Source organism: Pleurodeles waltl, chromosome 7 (genome assembly GCF_031143425.1).
Source record: "Pleurodeles waltl isolate 20211129_DDA chromosome 7, aPleWal1.hap1.20221129, whole genome shotgun sequence".
Taxonomy (NCBI): domain Eukaryota; kingdom Metazoa; phylum Chordata; class Amphibia; order Caudata; family Salamandridae; genus Pleurodeles; species Pleurodeles waltl.
The window spans coordinates 1,449,631,114-1,449,659,014 of record NC_090446.1 but is presented as its reverse complement, the minus strand read 5'-3'; the positions used below and the strand labels follow the sequence as shown (position 1 = coordinate 1,449,659,014).

Sequence of the window (27,901 nt, the reverse complement as noted above, 5' to 3'; positions counted from 1 at the left end):
AATCTGCACGTTTTGCCCTATTTCAGACCCTTGCAAATCTATGAAATGTCGAACAAAGGAGACCTGTAAGATCAAAGATGGAAACCCAGTCTGTGTTCCAGACTATTCAGGCACTTGCTGGGGATGGGGAGACCCTCACTACCATACCTACGATGGGTACAACTATGACTTCCAGGGCACATGTTCCTACACCATTTCTGAGTACTGCGGGACCGACCCTACACTTGTCCCCTTTGCCATTGATGAGAAGAACGACAACCGAGGGAGCCAAGCGGTTTCCTATGTGCGACTGGTTAACATCCATCTGTACGGCTACAAGATATCAATCCACAAAGGTGAAATTGGAAAGATAAGGGTGAGTAATCTGACAGTGACATTTGAAAAGCTGCTAAATACTCTTGTAATTTGTCTTTCTTGGTTCACCTTTGGTTAGAACAGAAAGAAGTAATCTGATTGTGTCCATTTATTTATCGCCACTGACGCCAGAACTATCATTTCTTAGAGCAAGGATCCTGACAGAGGATTTTAATAACATAACATTTTAATGCTGTTTGGGCACCTAGACTAAATTAATAGAACTATAATCCTGGAAATAATGCCATTCTGAAGCTCAGGTTCCAAATTATTCCAGGCTTCTCTGTTAATTCGAAAGAACTGGAAATCAAGCGACAAATGTACCTGGTTCATAATTATTGAGACTGTATTAAATCCCAAGTTCTGTATAAACCTCCATGCTCTATTGGTACTCCCATTCATTCATATTCCAAAACCTTTGGAGTAAGATTATTTTCGTTTGGTGTAATGATCGACTACTGATGGATTTATTAGGAGTGGAAGAGTGGAAAGAGAGGTTTTCATCAAATGTAAGATAAATATTTGTTTTACATACAAGAAGTATGTACTAGATTCTAAATAAAAATGTCTAAGCTCTAGGTCTGCTAGGATATCAGTGGTTTAGGCTGAGGCTTTTCAGCTAGCAGGGAGGCCTTAAGATTTTAGTTTTGCCCAAGATGCCTGAAGGGTTAGGGTGTTAGTCACGGCTTGTGCAGAATGATCTTACATGAGGTCCAGGTGCTGCAGAGATAAGAGGGATAGGAGAAATAGATCCTGACATTACAGAGAATAACCCAAGAGCTACTGAGGCAGATGAACACAAGCTCTGGGTCTGCAGACATGGAGGCCGATTGTCCTTTCAGGGGTTATTAGGGTTATATAGAGATGACTCATCGAAGGGTCTATTTCACAAAAAGGAATATTGTTCTCATTATCTTTAGTTTAGACATATATTTTGCACATGTGCTGTGCAAAATGGACTAAATTTACAATAACTGAAAGTCTGAGATGTGTTTGCAGAAATTTGAGTCCCAAGTGTGGAAAACCTAAACAAGCATAACCTGCAGTTGGGAGCACATAGTGGTATGGGAATTAATGTGTTTAATATGCAAAACTCTACTATTAAATGAGTGTTTAAGGACATGCAGTAGAAATGAGACCCACAAAATCAAAAACGAGCAACTACACCAATCGTTTGATGGTTAATGAAAAAAAATGCTCCGATTTCACTTGCTCATCTCCTAACTCTGAAGTGTGTGTGTCATAAATGATTATACATGAAGGGAAATGGGGCCACATTCCTAAAGAATGGATATAAATTATTCAAAAAGATGATGTTTGAGGAAAATATCATCTTTATTGGTTTTATCTATGCAATACAGTGTATGAAGATTATGATCTAGGCCCTAAGTGCCCACGCCTTTCCATGCAAATCCCGCATCCATTGTGCATTGTAATTTCTATGCATCATCCAATATGCACATTTAGTGCACAGACTCACAGACATGATGTGCATTGATAAAAAGGAGAGGTGCCCAATATGAGTATAAAAGTGACTCCCTGTGTGTCTATATATGTACTAATGAATGCAAACATTGTTACAAATCAATGGAGCACTGTATACCTTGCGGGTTTCACAGGAGATCATGTAAAAGAAGAAAGAAAGGGCAGGTAGAAGCGTAAACGGTGGGGCTTCATGGTGGAGAGGGGAAGGATGCTGTTGGAGGCATACACAAGGATAACAGCAGTAAAGGAAAACTAGAGCTGCAGATGAGAGAGGATAGGAAGGGAAGAGATGGATGTAGGAACATTTCCGTGAGGGTGTGACAAGGTGTTGCTTGAGGATGCTGCTCAACATCTTCATGAAGTGATAGAGATATGTCCTTGCCATGGGAACTATGCAGACTGCATGTTGATGTGTCGAACAGGTGGAATAACTCATTCTTTCTTCTGTTTCTAGATCAACGATGTACGTACTTGTCTGCCTGTTACATTGAATGATGGGCAGATAAAAGTGGTACAAAGTGGGGCCGTGGCCCTTTTGCAGACACATTTCGGGCTCAAGGTGTCCTTTGACTGGAAATGGCATTTAATAATAACCATTCCAAGCAGCTACTACGGATCCACTTGTGGCCTTTGTGGAAACTTCAACCAGAACCCTAGGGATGATAAGCAGACTCCTGACGGCACCAAAGTCACATCCATCGTAGACTGGGCCAAAAGCTGGCAGGTGCCAGACCGAGACCCCTTCTGTTTCCATGTCTGTAAGGGAGTATGCCCGACCTGCGATGACAGGAAGAGGGCACTTTATGGAAGCGAACAATTCTGTGGTATCATCAGCAAGACCACGAATGGCCCCTTCCGCGAGTGCCACAGCAAGTTCAACCCGGACAACTTCTTTGACAACTGCCTCTATGATGTCTGTATCAATAAAGGTGCCAAGCAGTTCTTGTGCCAAGCCCTCAATGTATATGCAACCACCTGTCGGAAGGAAGGGATTAAAATCTACGACTGGCGAACTCCAGCTGGATGTCGTAAGTAACTCAATCCTTAATTAGATATGAAAGTTTAGGGATGGTTTTAAATTAAAAGTCCTATATGTTTGAAACCTTGGCCAAAGTGCTTGTCAATTACATACTAAGAAAGCAGCCAAGGACCCATTGTGGGTAAACGTCACTGACTAGCTCTGAAAGTAACCTCGGTTCAATTTTTTGAAAGTCTAAGGTAATCTACTGCACAAATACATAGATAAGTATTAACAAAAGACATTTTAATCAAATATGTTTAAAATTCAGGACTACTTCAAAGCAAAGCATTCCAACTCAAATTCCCCACAAATCATAAACAATTTAGGGCCATATGTACTAAAGCATTTTCCCATAGAGACAGAATGGGTAAAACCCTTTGATACATCTGGCCCTTGGTCTCATCAAAAAAGAAAGAGCCTATTTATTCTTCTATGAAAATGTTGATATCATCAAAAGCTCATGTCTCGTCATAAGAGAGAGCTGTACACTCACGCCTTTAGATTGGAAAAAAGAAAACACTTGAGTTGTGTGGGCATTTGTTTCTATGATTATAAACCGAAATTGTGACCACTTATTCATTAATTTTGTACTTCTCTTTTTCTATCTTCTGTGGTAGTTTTTTCTCAGTTACAAACCTTCACTCTTGCCTGCCTAAAACATTTTTCTTTCCAAGGCGGGCTTCTTCCTCAGCTTTAATTTTACCTTGAAATGACCCATCTATTCAATATTTCAGATGTTAGGTGTTTTTTTCACAAAGCGCCCAATGCTGAATTTCAGATGTGTTTATTTGGAGTTGGGGTTTTTGTATTTAGCTCAGCCTTTTATGTATAGACTAGGGTTTTAGAATCCTTGATCCTAGTTCAGCCATTAAAAAAACGTAATGTGCCAGCCTGCTATTTTATCTCCCTGAGAAATAAGTGATGGGTATAACACTTGAATTGTTCTCAGTCACTGGTAATTACTCAAGGCTGTATTCAAGTATATCAATTTTCTTTGCCCTCTGCACTATCTCAGACAGGAGCCAGCCCTCAGCACTGTTCCAGGAGGCACATTCCAGCTCAAGCTGCTGGGCAGGTCCCTTAGTACGGGAACTTGACCAACCCCAGACTTGCTTTAGCCTATTTGAAGCTCATCAAATAGTTGTAGCTCGAGTCCCATGGCACCATAAGTACGATACACATGTATGAGCATACCCTTCATACTAAAGGCACACTGAGAATGGAGTCGTCCTGGCAGTCCAGGCTGAATTGTTCCTATTGGAGCAGGGCTGAGGCTGATTTGCATATATCTGGGGCCATATGTTCAGAAAATAGGAAATGTGATTTCCTAATGTACAAAATAATGATTTCCAAAATAGTGATTCCTAATAGATTAACAATTAGACGTACCTCATGAATATTAATGAATTAGATCGCAATTTGCTACCCATTAGGGATCACAACCATGACAGGGAAAATGGCCTGCTGAGGTCATCAGACCGCCAAGTCCGTGACTATTATTAATAAATCAGTGCTGTTTTCACAAATGAGGCCAGTTTTCCTTAAAGAAAAAAAGGATGCATTTGACAAATCAGAAAATGAAAATGTTTCAGTTTAATTTTTTAAGAGTAGGCAGTGGTCTTTAAGACCACTGCCTACTGTTAAAAAATATTTATTTCAACATTCACAATCTGGACGGGTTCCCTTGAGGAACCCTTCCACTTTTGCAAATGGTTAATTCCTTCACGGAGCTGTTTGTAAAAAAATGGAAGTTATGCAACCATAATTAAAATTTCTGTATCATTTAATCAATTCTATTAATTTCAGTTTCATTCAATGATGCTTTATTGGCATGACACTATTGTCAACCCTTTGGAAATTATTGCAGTGCCATTTTACGTATAGGAATCATAAGCCACAGGTATTCTGCTACAGCCTTTTCCGCCATTTATGGTTCTTCTATAAAGCAGATCTGGATCTTCTGTTCATCTTTCGTTACTGTGATCTTTTCATGTTGTAATGAATTAACATATATTATTGGTTTCTTCCAGCACTTCCCTGTGGTAAGAACAGTCACTATGAGGCCTGTGGGAACGCCTGTCCAGCCACCTGCTCTGACAGGACTGCTCCTGAGACCTGCACTAGACCCTGCGTGGAGACCTGCCAGTGTAATGATGGCTACGTCCTTAGTGTCGACAAATGTGTCCCTGTTGGAAGCTGTGGCTGCACTTCCAATGGCTTCTACTACAAACCCAATGAGGAGTTCTGGTTCGATAACAAGTGCCAAGTGCGCTGTAAGTGTGACCCAACCCTTGGCATGGTGGTCTGCAAGAACACCAAATGCAAAGACAGCGAAAGATGCATGGTGGTCAACGGAGTTCGAGGCTGCTTCCCAGTCAGCTGGTCCACTTGTACAGGCACCGGAGATCCTCACTACACCACCTTCGATGGATATAGATACGATTTCATGGGCACCTGCGTCTATCAGCTGGTTGGTCTCATCTCCAACGATCCCTCTCTCACTGGCTTCACAGTCACAGTTGAGAATGACAACCGCGGAAGCAAAGCAGTTTCATTCACCAAAGTGGTGACACTAGAGGTCTACGGCATAACTATAACCCTCAGCAAAGACTTCCCTCGCCAGATACTGGTATGTATATAACCGTATGAGTCGATGGCTATCTAGTGAACTGTCACTGCTAATACTATTTTTGCTATTAGGTAACAATATCCTGGTGAACCAGCACAAAAAGTGTCCGCAGCTCAAACTCAGGCATTTGTTAAATTTAGCATCTTAGAGTTAGACAGCTCAGAAATAGAGTAAAAAATAAAACATCTTCATTATGTAAGTGCCAAATATTACCAAGGACTTCTAACTGCTTATCCCCTTGTCAGGAGAAATGCTGGTCAGTATTTTTCCTTTCTAATCTCATTCTCCTATCTTTGGAGATCTCATCAACTATGTGAATTCTCTGTGGATATTGTGTGTTTTTAAAACTAATGATTTGACAAAGGACTTTAGGCATGCAACACTTCCAATGAGACAGAAGCTGCTACTTCCTCTTAGACCCTCTCTCCATACAGAACGACAGGGCAGGAGATGTGGGTTAAATATGCCCCTAAGTTGTTCAATCAACCTTGATTAAATGGTAGATCAGAATGTGTATTATTTGCTTAAACGTAGACTGATCATTGCAGTGAGTCAGTATCTTGAGTGGGGCATCAGACTGAGTAGATTTGCTTTTCACAATATTACCTGAGTGGCACAGACAACATCTCTCTAACCACTAAATGCTTCTCTGGAAACCACTGTATTCATTTTATTGCAACTTGGCTTTATTTGTTGGGTGTGTCGTGTGGTGTATTGTGGTGTGACTGTAAGTGAGTAAGCCAATGAAGAAAGTGAACACGTCTTCTATTTTCTTGCTTCTTCAGGTGGATAGCCTTATCACAGCACTACCATTCTACTTCCAAACAAACAAAATCACTGCTTACATCAATGGCAAAAATGCAGTCATCAAAACTGATTTTGAAATGACAGTTACATTCGACTGGAGCAGCCATGTCACAGTCACTCTGCCCAGCACATACGCCAATGCAGTCGGTGGTCTTTGTGGAAATTACAACAAAGTTAGCAGAGATGATCTGACCATGAAGAGTGGGGTCAAAGCAACCACTGTTGTTCAGTTTGCTGACAGTTGGAAGGTCAGAGACGTACCCGGGTGCACACCCAAATGCACTGGGAACTGCCCTCTGTGCACTGATGCCCAAAAAGAAAAATACAAGAGTGGCCAATATTGTGGAGTAGTCAACAAGGTCAACGGTCCATTCAGTAAATGCTATGGTACTATTGACCCAACACCCTTCTTCAACAACTGTCTCTTTGATGCTTGTCAGTACAAAGGGCACTTCTCTGCATCTTGCAATGCCATCGCTGCATATGTTACTGCATGCCAAGCCCTTGGCATTCAGATAAAAGAGTGGAGAACACCCTCATTCTGCAGTAAGTCTTTACCTGTATTTTTCATGTTCCAATTAACAGTGCTTCCTCCTGCAAATGTTGGGTGTAGAAATCATGGGTGACCATATCTCTAGCAAAAGTTTTATTATGCAAAAATAAGCTTGCTTAATTCCTAGTAATAGGTTATTAACTTGCACATATTTTTTTCTCCAGGGGTGGCCATGCTCATTTGCATAATGTTTGCCTTTAGAAAACTGATGTGACAACAAAATGTCCTGTAAAAAATATGTCTGCTGCAGTCAGAAGACATTTTCTAATCAATGATGTCTTATGTGAAACATACCCTCAGATACATTTTTCATACAAATGATCAGCAAAATGCATTTCATATAATTTTGGGGAAATCCATGCACCCAACCTACTGTGCCTCCCCCCCCCCCCCCACCTTAGTAGCACTGTTAACAGTCTAGGAGTTGGTCATATTTAAAGCTTCACTCATTGTCTTTAAATGAATGTCAGATTGACCCCCATGTTGGAGGTCATTCACTATGACAGCCAAAACATTGTTCCATATTGGATCTTTCTCTGCCACCTCCCAGATTGCACTGTTTTAATAAATAGTTTTTAAGAATCCAGCATCCTTGAATTACACCTTTTATCAGATCTGCAGGTCCTGATCTTAGGCCATCGTTCAAGGCCTCCTGGAGACCGGGCTGTTTAGGACTGCATTTGTCATACATCCATACTTATCACCTATAATGAAGCTGGCTCTATGGCACAAACTGATGATGGACCAGGAAAGGCCAAATCCATTAAATAATTTCACAATATACATATAAACAAATTTACATAGAGTGAATCAAAAAGCAAATTATATGGAGTCACTGGTTAGCCTAACAAATCTACCATGGATCCAGCTCTCCTGGAATTCCATTGTTCAGCCCTTGCTTAGACGTTCATAAACTTTGCACTTTCTACATGCCTAAAAGTAAACTACAATGAACTAATTGCAATGTATCAGTTCCTTCTAAAAAACTGAAAACTATACCAAGGGGACAAAGGAAACATCCAGACAGATTCCCAACACAGTGAGGTGTACACATCACAACATTTATTTGGATTCATTTCAAGATTGTCATATCTTGAAATCAGGAAAGATTTAGGAAATTAATTCAGGTTATCATGCTATAATGCTGTTCAGTGATATGTGTGCCCCTTTCCTATACCTAACAAAGAGTAATTCATAGGAGGGTTTGGCTTTGGTACAGCAATTGAAACTTTGCAAGGCTAGCAATAAAGTATAATAAGAACTTTTATATGATAAGGAAGAGGCTTTTTCAAAAATGTAAAAAACATCAACTTCTGGCATTTTTATTGGTCAAAAAGCATACAGGTGGCATACTACATTTTCTTTGTGACTTACAAAGCATTCTGAAATCTTTATCAGTCTTAACCTATAAAATCTGGAATACATTTATCAAAAATTCAAAGACACTGAAGTACACTTGTGCTTTCTCTGTTAGACCTGGAAATCAACAATCTAGTGTTTCCAATCAGATGTACAGAAAAAATAAAAATAAATAAATAAACCTGCCTGGAAGAGATCTCTAAAGCCTTCACTAGAGCTCCTGGCGGGGTTCACATGGTGATCTGGGGTAGGGAAATCTATTAAGGCTGTGGGAGACAGGTCAACAGGGTAAGGGTTCCCACTTTAGGCTTCTCTGACAGAAACTCTGAATTTACCTACCTGTAAATGGTGCAGTAGAGCTGTGGATTTGGTGGCCTTGATGCACTGCCGATTTAGGGCCCTGCATGGCCAAATTCTGAATGACCACCTGTGTGTTCTGTGATAACGACATTTCATTAAAATTTGTTTATATAACATTATTAAATTTTCAGTGCACTTATAATATTACTATTCTCCCTGTATTTAAATCATTTTAGCAGTTTTTCTCAATGTACAGATAACATATAAATTACCTTTTCTCAATGCAATTACAAAACATTATTACTTTTCATCAGGGTTGTTACTACATAATAATTATACTTACTAAATAATACATATTCTTCTCAATGAACTATAGTTAGATTTGTTTCACATTATTTAAAGCATAATATTACCTTTCCCTTAGTGTTAGTGCATGATATAACTTTATTTTATTTTATATGTTTATTGAGAAGTACATGTATAAACAATATGTTAAAAAGAGAAACAATGAATCAAATTATGGCCACGTAGGAAACATATTATTAAGTATTAACTTCTCAGATTTCTAAACACAAAAAACATTACATAGATATCAATAAATGCAATATATGAGATTATTTATGAGGTATCCATCTGTGCATTAACTCTTAGAAGTAGACCTATAAAAGAAAATCTGGAAAGAAAGAATTATGCAATATGGATTAAGCCATATATTATAGGTAGAAAGAAGATAGTCGAGACAGTACTATCATACAAATCCACATATATAGCATTTCAAATGGAGATTTTCAACACTGTTGAATTGGCAGTAAGTCCTACTTAAAATAACAGTGTTAATGGGTGAAGTGTCAATTGTCTTAATAATAAAAGTATGACTCAAAACAATAATAAAAATGTCTTAATAAGGATAGGAGACAAATGAGAAAAAATGTAAGTATGAATATTAATAGAATATGTATTAGCCAGAAAGGGTTTCCAAATATGGATGAAAATCCCAACATTATCTTGCAATCTGTAAATCAACTTTTCATATGATGCCATGTTATACATTTCAATAAGCCTTTCATCATGTGTAGGACGTTGTGGTGTTCTCCAATGTCGTAATATACACATTTTTGCTACAGTGAGTGTGATAGCCATCAATCATCTTGTATGGTTTGTTAGATTTGGGAGATCAGTAACATCATGTAATACAACTAATTGTTATGTTAAAGGAATTGGCACATGTATAGCTCTGTGTAGAGAGGAAGTTATTGAAGACCAGTATTCAGTCAAAACTGGATATCGAAATAAAATGTGTAGGATATCACAATCCTCGTGAGGACACCTCCAACAGGTAGAATGGTGTAGTAAACCTGCTGCCTTGAGTTTTTGTGGTGATCAGTACCAATTATGAATAATTTTGAAAAGAGTAAATGTAATTCTTGCCTCTCTGATTCCTTTATCCATGTTCATAACAACATCCTTCCAGTCCTAATAGGAATACGCTACATTAAGTAACCCATGTCATTTGTTGTGGAGTTGTGCTAGTAATGATGATGAGTGTAGTTTATGCACTATGAGATTATAAAATCCAGAGATCACTCCTTTCAATTTCCCCCATGTTTTTACGTTTTGTAAGACTGGGGAATCCTCAGGTATCCACGGAAATGGTCTTAGTCTAGTAAGTAGAGCTTGTTTCAGTTGTAAGTATTTCCCCTTTTGAGAGCCATGGAGTTGAAATTCCATCTGAAGCATTGTAAAGGTTTTAAGCACGCCTTCTAAAGTTAATAAATGATCCAACATTAGAATACCTGCTCTCTCCCATGTATCCCAGGAAATGGTCTATTTCCCTATTCTAATATCAGCCTTATGCCATATGGGAGCCTTATTATGTAGCTTTGGATTACTCTTAAAGAGTTTGTGGGCGCGTATCCAAATCTTCAGCATAGACTGAATAATAGGGTTAGAAGTTTGTAAAACCGGCAATTTATGAGGATAAAACATTTGCAAAATGAAGATGCCTGTAAAGATTGCCTTTCAATAAGAACCCATAGTGGGGGGTCATCCTGACTTGGCCAAAGATAAACCAATTGAGATAAATGGAGGGCTGTAAACTAATGTTCAATGCATGGTAAACTCCTGTGAGCAATCAGTTTGGAGATTTTGAGTCTCGGTCTCAGAGATCCTCAAATAAAGGTTTTAATACCTTTGTCAATGTCTCGCAATATTGATATTTTAACTGTCAAAGGTAACATAGCTACAACATAAGTGAAACAAGGCACTATAATCATTTTCACTGCCTGGACTCTACCCCAAAAGGAAAGATTAAGATGAAACAATTTTTCATACTCTGACTTAGTTTTAGCAATGACTGGATCTAAGTTATCTTGAATCATACTTTCTAAACCTGTGTTGATAAAAATACCTAGATACTTCAGGCGATCCGCTTTCCAGTAATAACATCATATTAGTACATAGCATGTATCAATATACTCATCTATCTTCAATAAGTGATAGTGGAAGGATGAGTATCAGTTACTTTATTAAAAGACGTGGATGACTTTAGAGGTGATCTCGATTTGTCTCTGGAATTTTCTTATGTGAGTACCTCTATGCAGTGGACTGCTTTATCTCTGTCAAACTGTTTCTTAAAGGTTCAGACGTGTAATCTACCAGTACGATGGCTTTGTGGATCATTCTGTAATTGAAGCAGACTATTCATAGATGTTTTGTTCAGGGGTGGTGGTGTTGGTGTTGAGTCCATATGTTGGTCATCCAAACTGTCCAGGAAGTGTACCAGATCCTCAGGCTCCGTGTAATCCCTTGATTTCCCATCCATTGTGATCTGTGGCAGGTTCTAAAAGACCATATTTGATATCCTATTTGTGAAGTCTTGGCCTAAGTTGCAGGAACGCTTTTTGTTTGGCATTGGTTTCAGTGGAGAAGGCTTCAGCAATAAATACTTTATGGCCTTCCAGGTCATACAGACCATGTTTTCGAGCAGCTGTTAATATTTGGCAGGCATGTTCATGACGTAAGAGGCATGCTATAATTGGTCTAGGTCTAGATTCAAGAGTTGAAGTTGAAGTTTTTGATTAATTCTGTGAGATCTCTGCAACTCAAGGGGATGCTCAAAAGATATGTTCAGTAGCCGCAGTATTAACGTTAGTAACAAGTTCTTCACATCATTATTGACTTCCATTTTTTCTGGAATTCCATAAAAACAAATGTTATTTCTTCAGGCCCTGTCTTCCAAATCTATAACTTTTTGTTTTAGGTGCCAGATATCCGGTCCCCATTGTCTAATTTTTATTCCAAAAAGGTGGTTCTTTTATCTAGAATTTCCACTTTGGTATGAAAAGAGTTCAGATCCATCCGTATTGTCTTAATTTCTGTTGCGAGATCTGACATTTTGACATCCATAGACCCCAGTCTTTGCCCCACAGCAGCTATCTCTTTTAAAATAAGGTCCATAGAAGCAATGTCTTGTGGGACAATAGTAGAAGTGCCTGTAAGTACAGTGTTCCCTACTATTTGTGTAAACAAAGGCTTTCTATTAGATTTGCAACTCGCCACACTGTCATACTTCAATGTTTGAGAATAAATAAGTACAGCTTGGTAATCAAATATGGTATCCAATTGACTCATAAAGTAGGTAGATATTAACACTGTAAATGGTGACAGACATCTGGGATTTTAAGATTATGGATATATGTTTTCAAGTGGGTGTCGCTGAAAAACAGTGCATCAGAAATGTTGTACAGTTTTCACTTGTCTATCCAAATTCACTTTATCCCCTCTGCTGATAGGAATTCCGGCTTTTACTTAATTTCGTAGTAGAGTCTGTATTGTCAAATGTAGAGAAATACTTCAGTAGTGAAAGTTCATATGCTTCTCATGCAGCACCTTTTGACATTCAAGGAAAGGAATTTCACATATCTCTTCAGAAACTGTCTGTGTTTCCTGATAGAATGAGTAATTTTCACCAAGTCTCTCAGCTGTAGGAACGGTGTACAACACTCATTTGCCAAACTGTATTTACACCACACACCCGTAGACAAGAAATTCCTGCGCTTACATAATCACCTATTGGAATCTGGACAGTTAAGTGAAGGGAAATACCTCAGAGTTGAGCGTTCTCATATGCTTCTCTTACGGCAGCCTTTTCACTTATCTCATCAGCAGCTGGCTGTGTTTCCTGACAGAATTAGTCTTTTCCACAAACTTCTAGAATTTAAAAAAATAGTGACTGAATGATTTCAGATAGGTGTCCCTGAAAACCAGTGCATCAGAAATAGCTCACATCTTTTGCCTGCCTATCCTTTTTCCCATTACACCCTCTGCAGATAGGAATTCCAGCATTTACTTAATTGCTAGCAGGCTCTAAACTGTCAAATGAAGAGAAATACCTCAGAAGTGAAAGTTGGTATCTTTCCCCTACAGCAGCCTTTCAACTTTCAAGAAAGGGAAGTCCACTTATCTGTTAAGAAACTGTCCTTATTTCCTGACAGAATGAGTAACTTTCACAGACTCTCTCAGCTGCAGAAATGGTGTACAACACTCACTTTCCAAACTGCATTTGCTCCACACACTCTGCTGATAAGAAATTCCTGTGCTCACATATTCACATAATGACCAACAATTAAATGAAGAGAAAATACATCAGAATTGAGAGCTGTAAGAGGCTTCCCTGTACTGTGTGGAGAGTTCAACCAAAGGTAAACAGTAATTAAATTCCCCTGGAGTAGCCTCCTAGTTTAAACACCAAGAAAGCCCCTTATCTCTTCAGCAGCTGACTCTGTTTCCTGACAGAAAGTGTTGTTCTTTGCTCAGCTGAGGGGCCGTGTTCAGGTGATTTGTAGCCCGGCTTCAGGGCTTCAATTAAGAAATCCATTTTAACTGTCATCTCTCACTTCCAAAATTACTTCAGAGTTATGTCACTGTTATCACATTTATATTGCCTTTCCTTCTGACTCCAAGGAGGCTTTTTGACAGCTGTTTGAGGAATCCTTCTCCCCTGCAGCCAGACTCCGCCCCCCATAATATAACTTTTTAAGCATTGTACTTAAAATTTGTTACTTTTAAAGAAAGTGGTAACAACATATTTCTTATTGCCAGAAACATACGTTATAGTACTTTTTATCAATTCATGTTAAATATAGTATTACTTGTTCTCCCTGTGAAGTACTTAGGTGGTATTATTTTTCTTCATAGTGTACTTACAAAATGTTATATTTTTTCTCAATGTGCTTACTTGTGTTATTACTATTTCCTTAATGGAACTGCAGCATAACAGTATTTTTTGACCACATAGAAAATATTAATTTTCTCTGCCTACTTATATTTTCTCTATGTACTCACAAGATTGTGTTCTTTTTTTTGTACTAGGTCCTTCATGCCCCTTGAATATGCACTATGAGATATGTGGAAACGGATGCCCTGTCACCTGTTCGGGTCTGTCCGAACCAACTGGCTGTAATGCACTGTGTACAGAAGGGTGCTTTTGTAACAGTGGCTTCCTCTTGAGTGGAGGCAAATGTGTCCCTGTTGCACAGTGTGGGTGTGAGTACAATGAAAGGTACTACAAAAGGGGGCAGGAATTCTACCCAAGTGGTCTGTGCAAAGAGCGTTGCACATGCGGTGACAATGGAGCTGTGGAGTGCAAGACAGTTTCCTGTGGTGTCAATGAAGAATGCAAGGTGATGAATGGCATTCAGGGATGTCAGCCAATCGAATTTGGAAAATGTGTTGCATCTGGAGATCTTCACTACATTTCATTTGATGGCCTGTCTTTTGACTTCCAAGGAACCTGCACATACACATTGACCACAGTAGTTGAAGATGACTCAAGACTGCAGATATTCTCAGTTGTGGCAGAGAATGAAAGCTATGGCAATGGCAATGTGGCTGTTACCAGGATGGTGACGGTGTTTGTGTATGGATATACTGTCATTATCGAAAGAGGGATGAAGTGGAAAGTCAAGGTGAGTCCATAACTGCCTCTATTTATATTTGTAAAGTACCCTTCATTTGTGGGATAGGTGAGGTGAGGCATACCTTGATTAGATCACTACAGTACAAAGCAATGACTACAAATAGTGACGATAAAGGATGGGCAGTTTTAACAACAACAAGGCAAGTGGACTGACCTGGCATTTATTGTTGTGTTTAGTAGCACAATGCTTTAGTACATCAGATATGAAAATTCATCAATAAAAATGTCACATCTGCGATCATACTAACAGGTGGTTTCTATGAAGATAAGAACAAAAGTTACTTTCCTGTAACAATGTTGTCATATTCTTTACATGTGCCATTAAAAAAGGAGTTTATTTCAAGAAAGATTTTCTACACTTTAATAATTCCCCACCTCTCTGCTGCACCATATAGCCCATTGGTGTTGACTTTATGACTGGGCAGAATGGAAGATGGAGACCCTATTTAGGGATTTATCTGTTCAATTTTATAACAAATCACTAGGATTTTTTTTTTAACGCTGCACTAAATGTCAACTACATAGCAACCTGGCAGACAAATAGGATGAATTGGAAAGTTTGTTAATCAGTCTGCCCGTTTGCCATTTTGAGGGACTTACATTTTCCACTAAGGCAGTGGTTAAAAGACTGTCGGCCCTGATTTATACTTTTTGGTGCAAAACTGAACCAATGCAGTTTTGCACCAAAATTTTTAGCACCGGCTTGCACCATTTCTGAGCACCAGCCAGGCACCATATTTATGGGATGGTGCAAGCTGGTGCAAAGGGTAGGCTAGAGTAAAAATAATGACGTTAGCCGGGTGAGGCTGGCGGTATGGAAGAAGTAGGTTTTGCACCAAAAAATGACATTAGGCAGGTTAGAGTAAAAAAAAAAAAAGACTAACTAGCCTAGCGTCATTTTCTGACGCAAAACCATCCATACCGCATGACTCCTGTCTTAGAAAAGACAGGAGTCCTGCCCACCACCCCAATGGCCAGCACAAGGGAGCAGGATCCCCTGGGCATGGCCACTGCACTCAGTGCCATGTAGGGGGGCCCACTTCAGGGACCCCAATGGCACATTAAAAAATATATATACTTACCTGTACTTACCTATACTTACCTGCGTCCCCCATCCTCCTTGGGCCCTCTGGTGTGGGTGGGGCTTTCCCTGGTGCCTCGGGAGGGCACCTGTGGGCTTATTCCATGGTGTTCCACCATGGAAATAGCCCCACAGGTCCCCCAATGCCTTCCCTGACCCAGGCGTTAGCAAGCTTTGAACCATTATTTGATCCCTCCTCCCCTCTTCCATTATTTTAGCACTGGGTGATAAATATGGCACAAAAGCCATAGAGTCATTTTTTGCACAGGACGCCTACTTTTCATCTCACTGACGCAAAGTACGTTTCCACATCCAATAAATGAATTAAACTTCATAAATTTGGTGCTAGACAGGTCTAGCGCCAAAGTATAAATATGGAGTTAGTTTTTCACTGAATTTCCATTAAAAAAATGACGCAAATTCGGTGCAAAACAAGTACAAATCTGCCCCTGTTCTTTTTAGGTTCTCTGTCAGGATAGAAGCTTCATCACCCAAATGGTTATGTCTGTTTGGGAAGGAGACAGTTTGGTGAAGAAATGGAACGTCTCCGAAAATTGGGGTTACATTCTCAGTGCCTAACTGGCAGTTTCCTTATCATGCAGTGTGTTGTGAATTAGTTAGCTTGGGACACCATTCTAACATTTTCAGCTGTCACAATGATGGCAGTGGTTCATGGGGGCGATTCCACCTGACATGGTGGCAAACCAATCACTTTAAACTGGTTAGGTGGTTTGCCACCGTAAGTGGTGAAGTAAAATCAAGATCTTTGTGGAGCCTATGTTTAAACGCTAGGAGACACCAACTACCAGGTGTTAAACTGCCATAGGTGGGAGCTACCATTACAAGCCTTTCAAAATAAATATCAGTAGCCGGGTGGTGTACAGCCCTGACCATTATTTCCAGGCCTTGACCACACATCACATAGATGCTACCCTGTTGATCCAAACATTTACCTGTTGTGAGAAGGGTCTGTTTGCAGAAACAATTAAGCTCAGGCTTTACAAATATTTCTCAATGTCTGATATTTTATTGACAGGTTGACGGAGAAATTAACAATTTACCACTGACCCTTGATGATGACACAATATGGATCAACCAGGAGGGCAAAAATATTGTTCTTCAGACTAATTTTGGTCTAACTGTGCTTTACGACACTGTCTATTATGTGATGATCACTGTCCCAAGCACCTACAAGGGCAAACTGGGAGGCCTCTGTGGCAACTTCAATGGAAATAACAAAGATGAGTTCCAGCTGCCAAATAAAAACATTGCCACGAATGTGAAGGACTTTGGCATTGCATGGAAAGTAGGAATTGATGGAGCCAAGTGCACAGATGACTGTGCGGGTCAATGCCCAGTGTGTGATGAAACCACAATAGCACCCTACAAGAGTACTGATTCCTGCGGTATGATCACCAACACTGCTGGACCTTTCAAAAATTGCCACGCCAAAGTCAGTCCCACAGCCTACTACAACCACTGCATTTACGACTTGTGTGCTGTGGCTGGGAGCGGAGATATTCTTTGTCAGAGTCTTCAGGCCTATGCAGCAGCGTGCCAAGCCGCCGGGGTCACTATTTCATCATGGAGAACCGCCTCATTCTGTCGTAAGTAAACGTAACGTAAAAAAGTTAACTAAATAAAGTGAGCAATGTTATCCTACCCTTCACTACATAGGAGTATGTGCTGCATCTAAAACGAAAAAACTAGATTGACAAATCATGAATGACCAAATCCACAATGATGACCTGCCAAAATAAGGAAAAGTAGTCATGAACGAAAGAAAAATTATAGTAGAGTGCACAGACACAGGCAGTCATTGAGTGCTACACGCAGCTCTGCAGTGTAGAGTTAAGTTCAGCAAGTCCCTTTTTTATTTTGATGAAAGTAAATAAAAAGAGGACTGAAAAACCCAGCCTCTTTGGAGAGGCCCTGCTGGAATCGTGGTAAGGGAGGTTAAAGGGAGACTGACAAATATAAAAAATGAATCTGCGGAAAAGAAAGGGGCACAGATAGGAAGAACAAATTCCCTCCTGCAGATACAAAGTAAACAATGAGGGTCATTCTGACCCTGGCGGCCGGTGGCCGCCAGGGCCACCGACCACGGGAGCACCGCCAACAGGTTGGCGGTGCTCCTATGAGCATTCTGACCGCGGCGGTTCAGCCGCGGTCAGAAGCGGAAAGTCAGCGGTCTCCCGCTGACTTTCCGCTGCTCTTTGGAATCCTCCATGGCTGCGGAGCGCGCTCCGCAGCCATGAGGATTCTGACCCCCCCTACCGCCATCCAGTTCATGGCGGGAAAGCCGCCATGAACAGGATGGCGGTAGGGGGGATCGCGGGGCCCCTGGGGGCCCCTGCCGTGCCCATGCCAATGCAGACACTGAAATACGCGACGGGTGCCACTGCACCCGTCGCACCTTCCCACTCCGCCGGCTCGATTACGAGCCGGCATCCTCGTGGGAAGGTCGTTTTCCCCTGGGCTGGCGGGCGGTTTTACTGGAACCGCCCGCCAGCCCAGGGGAAAACTCGTAATACCCGCCGCGGTCTCTTGACCGCGGCGCGGTAATTTGGAGGGCGGGATCCTGGCGGGCGGCCTCCGCCGCCCGCCAGGGTCATAATGAGGCCCATAATCTTATATTTATAGTTGGTCAGTTAGTTTCTGCAATTGCATTTGATCATTTGTTTCACATTTGTAAGAAGTGCATGTATTTTTTGACACAGAATTTCATGGTGTTATGGGATATCCCACCAGGATATAAATTACATCTAATATTTCCCCTCTTAATGATTTGGCAGGGTGACCTATTTTGAAACAAAATGGATTCAAATGAATAGAAAAGGTCCTGATTAACAAAAAGGTATAAGGATGAGACATTGTACTTCGCTGCTGAATCACATTCTACCGGTTTAGGGAAAACATTGCTGTACTCTTAAATCAGGACATTCCCTGAGGGCGATCTCCTGATTTATTTGTGCAAGCAATGAATACAGGAGCCTGGGCGTAGCACTCCACAAACTAATTCAGCTCCACCTCAAACAAACAGGTGGCATTTTATTAGTTCTAGCCTTGACTTCTTGACTTGTACAATTATTGCCTCCAGGAGGGACAATGCCTGGTGCCATATAAACACAGAAGCCAGTATATCCAAACAAGAACATTCAGCAAGCATTCTAAAGGAAAGTGGTCAGCAAAGGGGATCAGCATGAGAGTGAGGCACATGTTTTTGCATTTTAGAAATGTTGTTTGTTTGTTTTTGCCCTTCAGCCTTCACCTGTGGTCCTAACAGCCATTACGAGCTCTGCACGTCCACCTGTGACTTTAGCTGCGCTCTCCTTGTTGGACCATCCAAGTGCACTAAAGAATGCTTTGAAGGCTGTCAGTGTGATGATGAGTACCTCTTCAACGGGGACAGCTGCGGGACCATGAATGAATGTGGCTGCATGTACAACGGACAATACTTGAAGGTAAGTGCCACACCGGGTGTGTGACGTCAGTCATCAAATTTACTTTGACACCATGAATGAAATTCACCAATTATAGCCTTCTAATGAACAACAGGGGCCATATCATGAACAGCTGCACTCACCCAGTGCAAACCCAAGAACCTGTTTTTTGCATTTATACTGTCTAAAATGCATATATTTAGATTAATATTTCGCTTAGTTACCTCATGATTTCAGACAGCACAGCTCAGGAACGGTGAGCAGGGGCTGCTTATTTCTGTTTCTGAGATTGTCTGGCTGAAAATCACAATCAAAGTTAAGTTTATACATTTTGGACCAGTGGTTCTTAAACTATAGACTTCTGAGGATCCCCGCTGAACGACTGCTGGGAGCTGGGGACCATGGCCTTAGCAACTCTTATGATTTGAACTTACAATACAATTTATATCCATAAAAAAACAAGTATACAGCAAATACACAACTTATGATACATTTTATTTAACAACAAATTTACAAAAAATAAAATTTTCAAGAGAAGGTTGCAGCTCTTCAAAAGTTTGTTTTGTTTCTAGAAGAGAAGGTGATATGGTAGACTCTAGCATACAACTTTGTCTTTTTTGTTCCTAATGCATACTCAGTTTTTGTTGACACATTCTAGTGCTTCAGTCAAGGCCACCAGTTGTCCATACTAGATTTTGTGACCTGCAATTGCGCTGCTTTCACAAGTCAAATTCAGGATGCAATTTCCTTGTTTATGTATATATGAATGCAGCTGTCAATATTATTTAATTTTGTAAACAGTTGTGGACGCCCGAGAAGGTGTCGCAGACCCCAAGTTCAGAATTGCTATTTATGATAAAGCAAACATATACAAACAGGTGACTAGATCTGTGTTGAGCCTGCACACCACCTCAGGATGGAGCTCTTTATACATTATTTTTAGTAATCTTCTTTGCCAGCGATAAAACCGGTTGTACGAAGGCATCATAACACAGTGGTTTGCAAAAGGGAAAATGAAGCAAGTGAATCTCTGATCCCTTTAGTGGAATGGAGTCACAAAATAACCCTATCTGAACCTAATGGTCACAAATGCTATTTCTGACAGAGACAGAGTGAGAAAGAGAGACAAGAGGGATTTCTCCAGGATCAGACATCATATCATGACATTGACATTTGTCTTGTACTTTAACCCAAGTGCATCCAAGTACCTGTGTAGTTTGTGTGAACCATTAGGGTAAAGGTGAGTCTTTAGGCAAGCCTTAGGAGGGAAAGCATCAGTACAATGCCAAATGGAAGCTCATTCCCAATCCTGGTATCCAGGAATGTCACAGTGTTCTCACCTAGCAGCTGTCAAAGGAGAGTTCTTCTTGTCGTCAAAGGAGGTCTGGGCAATGCTAACTCTCTGGTTAGGTTACGCCAGTGGACTGATTCTGACCAGCATTTAGGGTCCGCTCTGCAGAGAACTTGTAGCGTCTGTAGCAGGGTACGGAATTACATTCAGAACTGGATCGGAAGCCAACTGAATGGGGTAAAATGGGCAAACTCTGGTATTCCAAATACCATGCTAGATGCAAAATGTTTTGCTACCTGTAGTCTCTTAATAAGTGTAATTATTTTATTGGAGACACACCCTTTATTGGTCCAATAGTAATTAATTCACTTTGCTAACCATGATAACCTTGGTCATTGATCCAGACTGACAAAAAAGTCCATATTCCACCCATGAAATGTGCATTATTTTTTAGTATTTTTCTTGCAATACCCCCATATACCAAAAAGAAAAGCACAGCCAATGTGTTTCAAATTAGGAACCCCAGGGCTGCAGGATATAATATATACCAATGGCTGTTTCCTATGAAAACAAATATAAACTCAAGATCTCCCACCATCACTGTGAATATTTGCATGCATCGTGCAATGTATAGAGTTCATTATCGTTATAATTTTAAAACTGGCAAACGTCCACTATATCTGTAATTAATAAAGTGTGAAATGTGTTTGTTAAAGTACTTTATTAGAATTGTTCATAGGACTATTACGGCAGTTCATCTTAGTATACATTGGCAGAGGAACAAATTAATTTTATATTACTTTGAGTGATTGCAAACAGTGCTTGAACATAATTATATCACTTTTATAAAATATTTATCAATGAAATTTGATTATTTTACACTTAGCACTGCTCTGCTACTATTTAGCTTCGAGGAACATGAACCAGAAATGGTTGTGACTAACGTGAATTGCAAGATGAGACTCTAGTATAGGAAGTTACATTATCCTGAATAAGAGCGAAGGGTTGAGAGTTTTATTTATGAATTTATTTCCGTGTTAGTTCACTATGTTACATGTAACCTTTCAGTTCCATCAGCTTAGAGGTCCACTCATAGCTGAATTTATGCATGGGGTTATAGACCAGTTTTCATTAGTTCCCCCCCATCATGTGTGCTGTATGTTGACTCTGTACTGTTTTCTGTTCCAGGTGGAAGAATCTTTTGTCTCACCAGATTGCAGCCAGAAATGCACATGCTCAGCGGCCGGAGGGGTATTTTGTGAGACACTATCATGCGCAGAGGGTGGGCTCTGCATGCTGAGGCAAGGTGTTCGAGGCTGCTTCCAACAGGAAGGGAAATGTACTATGACCCCAGAACCACAGTTCAATTCCTTTGATGGTATTTCAGGCATGGTGTCAAACGATGGACCCTATGAGGTGACCTCACTCTGCGACCAGACATCAAAAGCTTGGTTCCGCGTTGTTGTTGACTTCGAACTCTGCAGTGCAGATGTTACAAATGTGGCCCAACTTGTCCATGTTTATTTCAGAGACGCATACATATCAATATCTAAAAGTCATAAGGCTTGGGTAAGTAAATGATACTACTGTCTTCTTTTATACCACTTTCAGGCATGTCACTTTGGCTGGTGATGGCACCCCCTGCCGCCACCTGTTCTAGTAGCAAAATGTATCCCTATTATTTTTTACATGGGGAGGGTCTCTTAACTCCACAGCGTTAGCTCTGTCTACTTCCGTGTTAGTCATTGTGTACAAAGACAGTCTTGTAGGACCCACTTACAACCCCATCTCCGCTCCCCACTCCCATTTCCACTCTCCCCTCCATACTTCTGCACAGCCTTCTACCTATCACCTACCTGACAATTGTTTCCTCACCACTTGTAGTATGAGGGATGTCCACTTTCCAGAAATATATTATTCCCCATGCGATGACAAATGTTTCAGGACGCTTTGTAGAGGAGAGCGAGTATTCAAATGGACCCACGACCGCAGCAGCTACCTTCCACATCGAGAGACCGTCTTAAGCTGCCAAAGCATAACACTCTCGAACTTGGATTGCAGCTGGTGCTGTCAAGGTTCCAAACAAGGGATATGGAACTAAAAAGTGCAACAATATTTTGTATGACAGAAATACAGCAGCAACTTTAGAATGAAACAGTAAATAACATATAACACTCCTCTATTGAGGTTTACTCCTTGTTGACGACTACCTGTCAATTTTCTTCTTTCCAAAGGTTCCCCTTCTTTACCATCCCTTACTGAAAACTAGTCTTTTACACACTGCCTGCCCCTGCTGCTTTATTCTTTGCCAACTTTTCTCAAATCATGCCTTGAGGCAGCTGGGTGGAAGTTGTGAATTGACACTGAAGGACACAACTGAATTTTAAAGCTACATCTATTCATTGCCTAGTCCCCTAAAATGACTAATGTTTGTGATGAAGTTCTTGTAATGTCCATTCTTTGCCAAAGTAGTGTGTTTGACCAACAAACAACCACCATTTGCGTTGTGCAAAATAGGTCAAAAAGTGAATGAAGATCAAGCATCTAGGGAAATATTTTCAAGTCTAGAGAAGAAACTCATAGGGTTCACCAAGAGTTGTAGAGTGTCCAAGAGAAACATTTTAAGCAGTAGCTTGCAGCAGCGTCAGGCTAGAGCAGAAAATCATAAAGTACGCCAAGAGTTTTACAGTGCCCTCCAGAGGTGTTCCTTCAATCCAGTTTAATTTTAAAGTGCTTGCACGCCATAAGCCCAATGGTGAACACGCTAGTAATGAGCCTGGATACTAGAGTAGTCAATCGTGGCCTTTATTCATGCAGTCAGTAGCACTCAACGTGGTGCCCCCTTTACCAGTGAGCCAGGAACTGCAAGTGAACAGAACCCCACAACAGAGGACAGTGCAAATGGAATGCCAGCGAATACAGACATTCTGATGTTTGAAGCAACATACACTTAAATTACAAATAAATTACAAAAAAAGCCGAGCAAAACTGGTCACCCTGATATGTGTCTAACACTACAAAAGAGCTCTAACACACTTGTATTACAAATACTTCCCGCAAAGGATGGAATTAATTTGAATACCTTGAGGAGGTGGTATTATGCAAATGAGATAGCGATGAAGCCATCATTGGACAAATCAGACTTCTATAAATCCGGTAAATTAAACCTCTTGATAAAAACATGACATAGTGTAACAGAGCTTCAGTTCATCGGACTAAATATTATGGGTAACTTCTGGCACAGGTAATACAGCTGTCATTATCCACAGATAATAGTCCCGTTTGCCCGCAGTGTATACTTTGCTAAATTTATGCAAATGATGGTTTGCTTTAGAGGCTGTTGTTGCTAACATCTGTTGGCTTCCAAACTGTGAATATGACACAATGAAAGCGTTAGTGTGCTACTGGTGTCTTGTGCTTGATTGAATCGGTTATTTTAAGACACATTCTTCACTGAATTTCATATTAAACAAAAAATAAAGCAATCCTTGAGCACATGACACCAATGGTGCCTTGACTCCCTTTTATAGCGCTGCAAACATAATAACATGTGCTCTTCACACGGTCAGAATAGGTCTGGTTAGGGCAGTAGCCTCTAGCCTATATTTATTCCTGGCAACATTCTTTCTATCACACCATTTCCTGAGGAGCCCTTGACTCACCTGCTGAATGTTCAAAGGGGCAAAGCCACAGGACCTCTTCACTAACAGCCCCGAAGCTTAATAGATCAACATGCAAAATGTTTGCCAAAAACCTTAGGAAACACTTGCATTAGAAGCATAACTTGACAGTTATGTTTTTAAGAAATGGGTTATTCCCTAGACAAAAAGAAAAAAGCATAAGTGCTGCTTCTCATAGAATCCAGTCTCAAGGATGTATTACGTAAGCTTACTAAATTCTAGCCAATAAAATCGAGAAAGCACCAGGTGTTACCAATTTTCACAGTGTAATGTTGCTTTCCGGGTCTCGCTCCGCTCTTGAAAGATGTGCCAGTCGAATGCTCCCGAAACTGTAAAGTGAGCCCAATCTGCTAATGATGAGCCCATTGCAAACAATATCAATGAAAAAGTGAATTTTGCCATTTAAAATTTCAAAATTACCTTTGGGAAATGTTGTCCTTCTGAAAAAAACATATTGGGAAATACTGTGCCTATACCAAAATCTGTAGTCAAAATGAGTGTGCCCATATTCGATTATCAATCTTTAGAAATGCATTGCTTTTTGGGAATACTATGTAAGCGCAGCGGGCATTCTGCTGTAGTTTTCATCAGTGATACACACCTCTTTGCAAAGACTGTGCCTGACACAAATACTATGGATATTCTTTAGAAATACATTGCTCTTTTCGAATAGTTTGGGCGTCAGAAATGTTCGCTTGTACCCAGTGCTTAATTTGTAAATAAAAACGTGCCAGTGCTCAAAGCCCTCCTTTTAAACACACGGCTGCTGCAATTAAATGTGGGAACACGGAATACTGAGGCAGCGTAATCCGGAAGCCATCTCGGGCCTCTTCAATCTATATAAAGCCACTCCCTGCCCCTTCAGCTCACTCTAGCAGCTTTCTGCTTTCTCCCTTTGTGACGCTTTTTCTATTTTTTCCTTCCTTCCTCTTTCCCATATGTGCCTTTTGCTCGCAGCAAATGCTTGAGGGAGATGAATAAACCCCGGCCCTCAAAAATAAGTGCCGGTGGTCAGCACTGGATACAACAAGCACAAATTAAGCATTGCTTTGTGTGGAAATCCCAGTTATACTTAAATTCCGAGTTGTCTGAATTCCTAGTTGGAATGGACCATAGCCTATAACAGAGCAGGGGTAGGGAGGGAGACTGCAGCTTAAACTGTAAAGAAAAAAAACAGTTTTTTTTCTAAGGAGGCTGTCACCTATGCTGCTGAATGCTGCGCCTGACGAATGCCTCTTTCTTCCCCCACCCACATTTCCTCACTCATTTAAGTTCTTTTTCAACACTGCATCCTCCGTTCATCACTGTTTTTCATCCTCTGTCTTCCTTCTTATATTTCACTTTCCTTCCTTTTCATATCATATCTTTATCTGTGTTATACTCTGATGATTAAAACTGACTCCTAGTACAATCAAATAAATGCTTAAGTGCTAGGGGGCACCACCTGCAACCACTCGTACAATTAAGAACCGCAGGAGACCCCCACAGGAGCTATACTTGGGGAGGACTGACCATAAAATGGAGGGCCTTCTTGTTATCAAGGATGAGGATCACACACGTTTTGGAGAAGTACAATATAGCCTTAGAACCCGCCGTAGCGGGCTCTACCGGCTATTAAAGGCCCGCTTCCGCGTTGGGCTAGAGCCTTTAACAAGGGAGAGGGCCTTTAATAGCCGTTAGAGCCCGCTACGGCAGCTTCTAACATATTTTAATCCACCCCTACTTTGCAGTGAGCACCAAAGGTAAAGTTTTTGTGGATAAGGAGATGTTGTGGTCCTTTCTTTTGTTTTGTTGGACGGTGTTGATAGGTTTGTGGCATCCCAAGTGTAGGTAATCCTGACGCTGTTATTGCCCCCACCTCTAAACTAGTCGGATTCCAGAAGTATTGGCATGTCTTTAAATACACCTATGGTCCTGTGAGTTAGCCTTACCTCAACAAAGCCTAAAGAATCAATTAAAAAGGTCTCAATTCTGAATCTTTTAACATTTTTTTAATGTAACGCCACCCAACTCTTTGAAGTTGTAACACAAAGACTGTCACACTCTTAGAGACACCCGTAGTTTGGCTTATTAATTCTGAATGAAGCAATCAAGAGGTATTCCATCAATCAGAGAAGATGTGTCAACCAACTTCATTTTGTTCTGGGAAGTGACCAGCTGTCCGTTTTCAATCAAGGCTCTTACTTACAGAGGTTACATTCTGTGGCGTGTAGAGTGATGGTGGACAATTGTATTAGCTGACGTCAAACATGTTTTTGTGGCAGGCAATAGTTTGGCCTCTGCATTTATGGAGGAACATTTTGGCCTTTCTCTTTAGATTCTCTCATATATGTGAAGCATGCGTGCAAATGCGCCATTCTTCACTCTCTGCTGCAAAATAACCACATACCTTCATTATTTTAGAGGGATGGACGTGAGCTCAACGTCTCAGCTAAAATCTCCGACTCCGTGTCAGTTACATTCAAGGATGGCTCTGTGGTGGTAGAACAGGAAAACAGGATCCGAGTTGAGATCACCACTAGTGGGTCGGTAACAGTGACCGCCTCCCAAGATATGGCTAACAGCTTGTGCGGAGCATGTGGAAACTTCAATGGCGACAAGAGGGATGACCTGAAAACAGCAAATGGAGAGGAGGCTGATGACATCACAGATGTAATCACTTCCTGGAAAGCACAAGACCTAACAACATGGTAAGGCCTGCTGAAGAGTCATTTAGTTCCAATATGAAACGATTTCATTTGATACACTTGTTTATTAAAGATAATTTTTACCCTACTACTTATTTTGAGACAATTCTTCAAAAGTTAGGCTTTTTCTCCAAAATAGACTGCGTCCTGTGAGAACTTGTCATTTAAACTTGGAAATGCTGAATTCTAAATTTGCCAAATTGTCAAATCCAGATTATGGTGTTTTATGCACTTAAAATCGAGATAAGCTAAAATTGTGACAAGCCTGTTTGGGATAAAGAAAATACCATTATCACTGTGTACCATGCTTGATTTGAGAAACGTGAATAATGACTACAGATCATTATGTAAACTAGGTAAAGTTGCTATGGGTCCTCTGCTCTGCAACAACATACATTTCTTCTGGAGTAAGAGTCAAAAGTCGATTTAAAGGTCATTGTCTTACTTTTAGTTAAAAAAAAACATAACACGGGTCTCTGTTGTTCTTCTGGCACCAAAAACTGCAAACCAATTCGAAAAGTTATTGTTTATGAGCACAAACAATGCTAGGCCTTGGGCTGTCCTGAGGAGGGAATTGATGGTGATACCCTTGTACACTCAAACTAGTGAACTAACCTTTTCCTGTCACTCTTTCTTTTCAGCGATTATTGAACTGTTCGTCCCTAAAGGACTTTTCATGAACTATGCCCGGGTTTTGAAGATGACAGAGCGAGGGTTTGGGTGTAGGATATTGTACATTTCTTGTGTCCAACTCACAAGATTCATTTTTTCAACTTGGAAGACCTATGTTGGTGGAGGGTTCTTCGCCTGGGACAGATCCTTCCAAATAAGGAAGCTGTACAATGTTTACAAAGACTTTATCTCGCTTGTACTAAAAGTCTATCTGTACTTTTTCCTCAGCGATCCACACCTCAAATAAACTCTCTTGGCACATGCTTGTGTTTAATCATGCTACTGCATTTCATAACTTGGTGTAGTGTGCTTTATGACTGTACCTGAATCAAAGCTGAATAAAAGAGGTTAACAGTTTCTTATTGTCCTGCTAGTTATTGTTTCTAAAAAAAAAATCAAATATTTAAAAAAAATAACATATACTGTTAAAATATTCAAGCGCTATCAGAGATCTTTAGGCACTTGCAGTACTAGCAATTGCTTACACACTTGATTAGGTTCTGCACCCAAAAATCAATGAGTAATGTTAACTCCTAGTGCTCATTTTGCAACGGTTACTGTC

The 27,901-nt window shown here is 40.5% G+C and overlaps 1 protein-coding gene across 1 annotated transcript in view; it reads left to right on the top strand.

Annotated features, from left to right (window-relative positions):
* Positions 1 to 27,696, top strand: part of LOC138247073 (IgGFc-binding protein-like) — a 136,948-nt gene extending 109,252 nt beyond the window's left edge. Inside the window, exons 12-21 of the mRNA XM_069201818.1 lie at positions 27 to 355; positions 2,294 to 2,867; positions 4,891 to 5,489; positions 6,275 to 6,842; positions 13,879 to 14,474; positions 16,603 to 17,173; positions 18,831 to 19,030; positions 21,489 to 21,869; positions 26,384 to 26,670; positions 27,309 to 27,696. Of these exons, the coding sequence (XP_069057919.1) occupies positions 27 to 355; positions 2,294 to 2,867; positions 4,891 to 5,489; positions 6,275 to 6,842; positions 13,879 to 14,474; positions 16,603 to 17,173; positions 18,831 to 19,030; positions 21,489 to 21,869; positions 26,384 to 26,670; positions 27,309 to 27,318 (4,115 nt within the window). The 3' untranslated portion in view covers positions 27,319 to 27,696. The remainder of the gene's footprint in view (positions 1 to 26; positions 356 to 2,293; positions 2,868 to 4,890; positions 5,490 to 6,274; positions 6,843 to 13,878; positions 14,475 to 16,602; positions 17,174 to 18,830; positions 19,031 to 21,488; positions 21,870 to 26,383; positions 26,671 to 27,308) is intronic.
* The last annotated feature ends 205 nt before the right edge of the window (positions 27,697 to 27,901 follow it).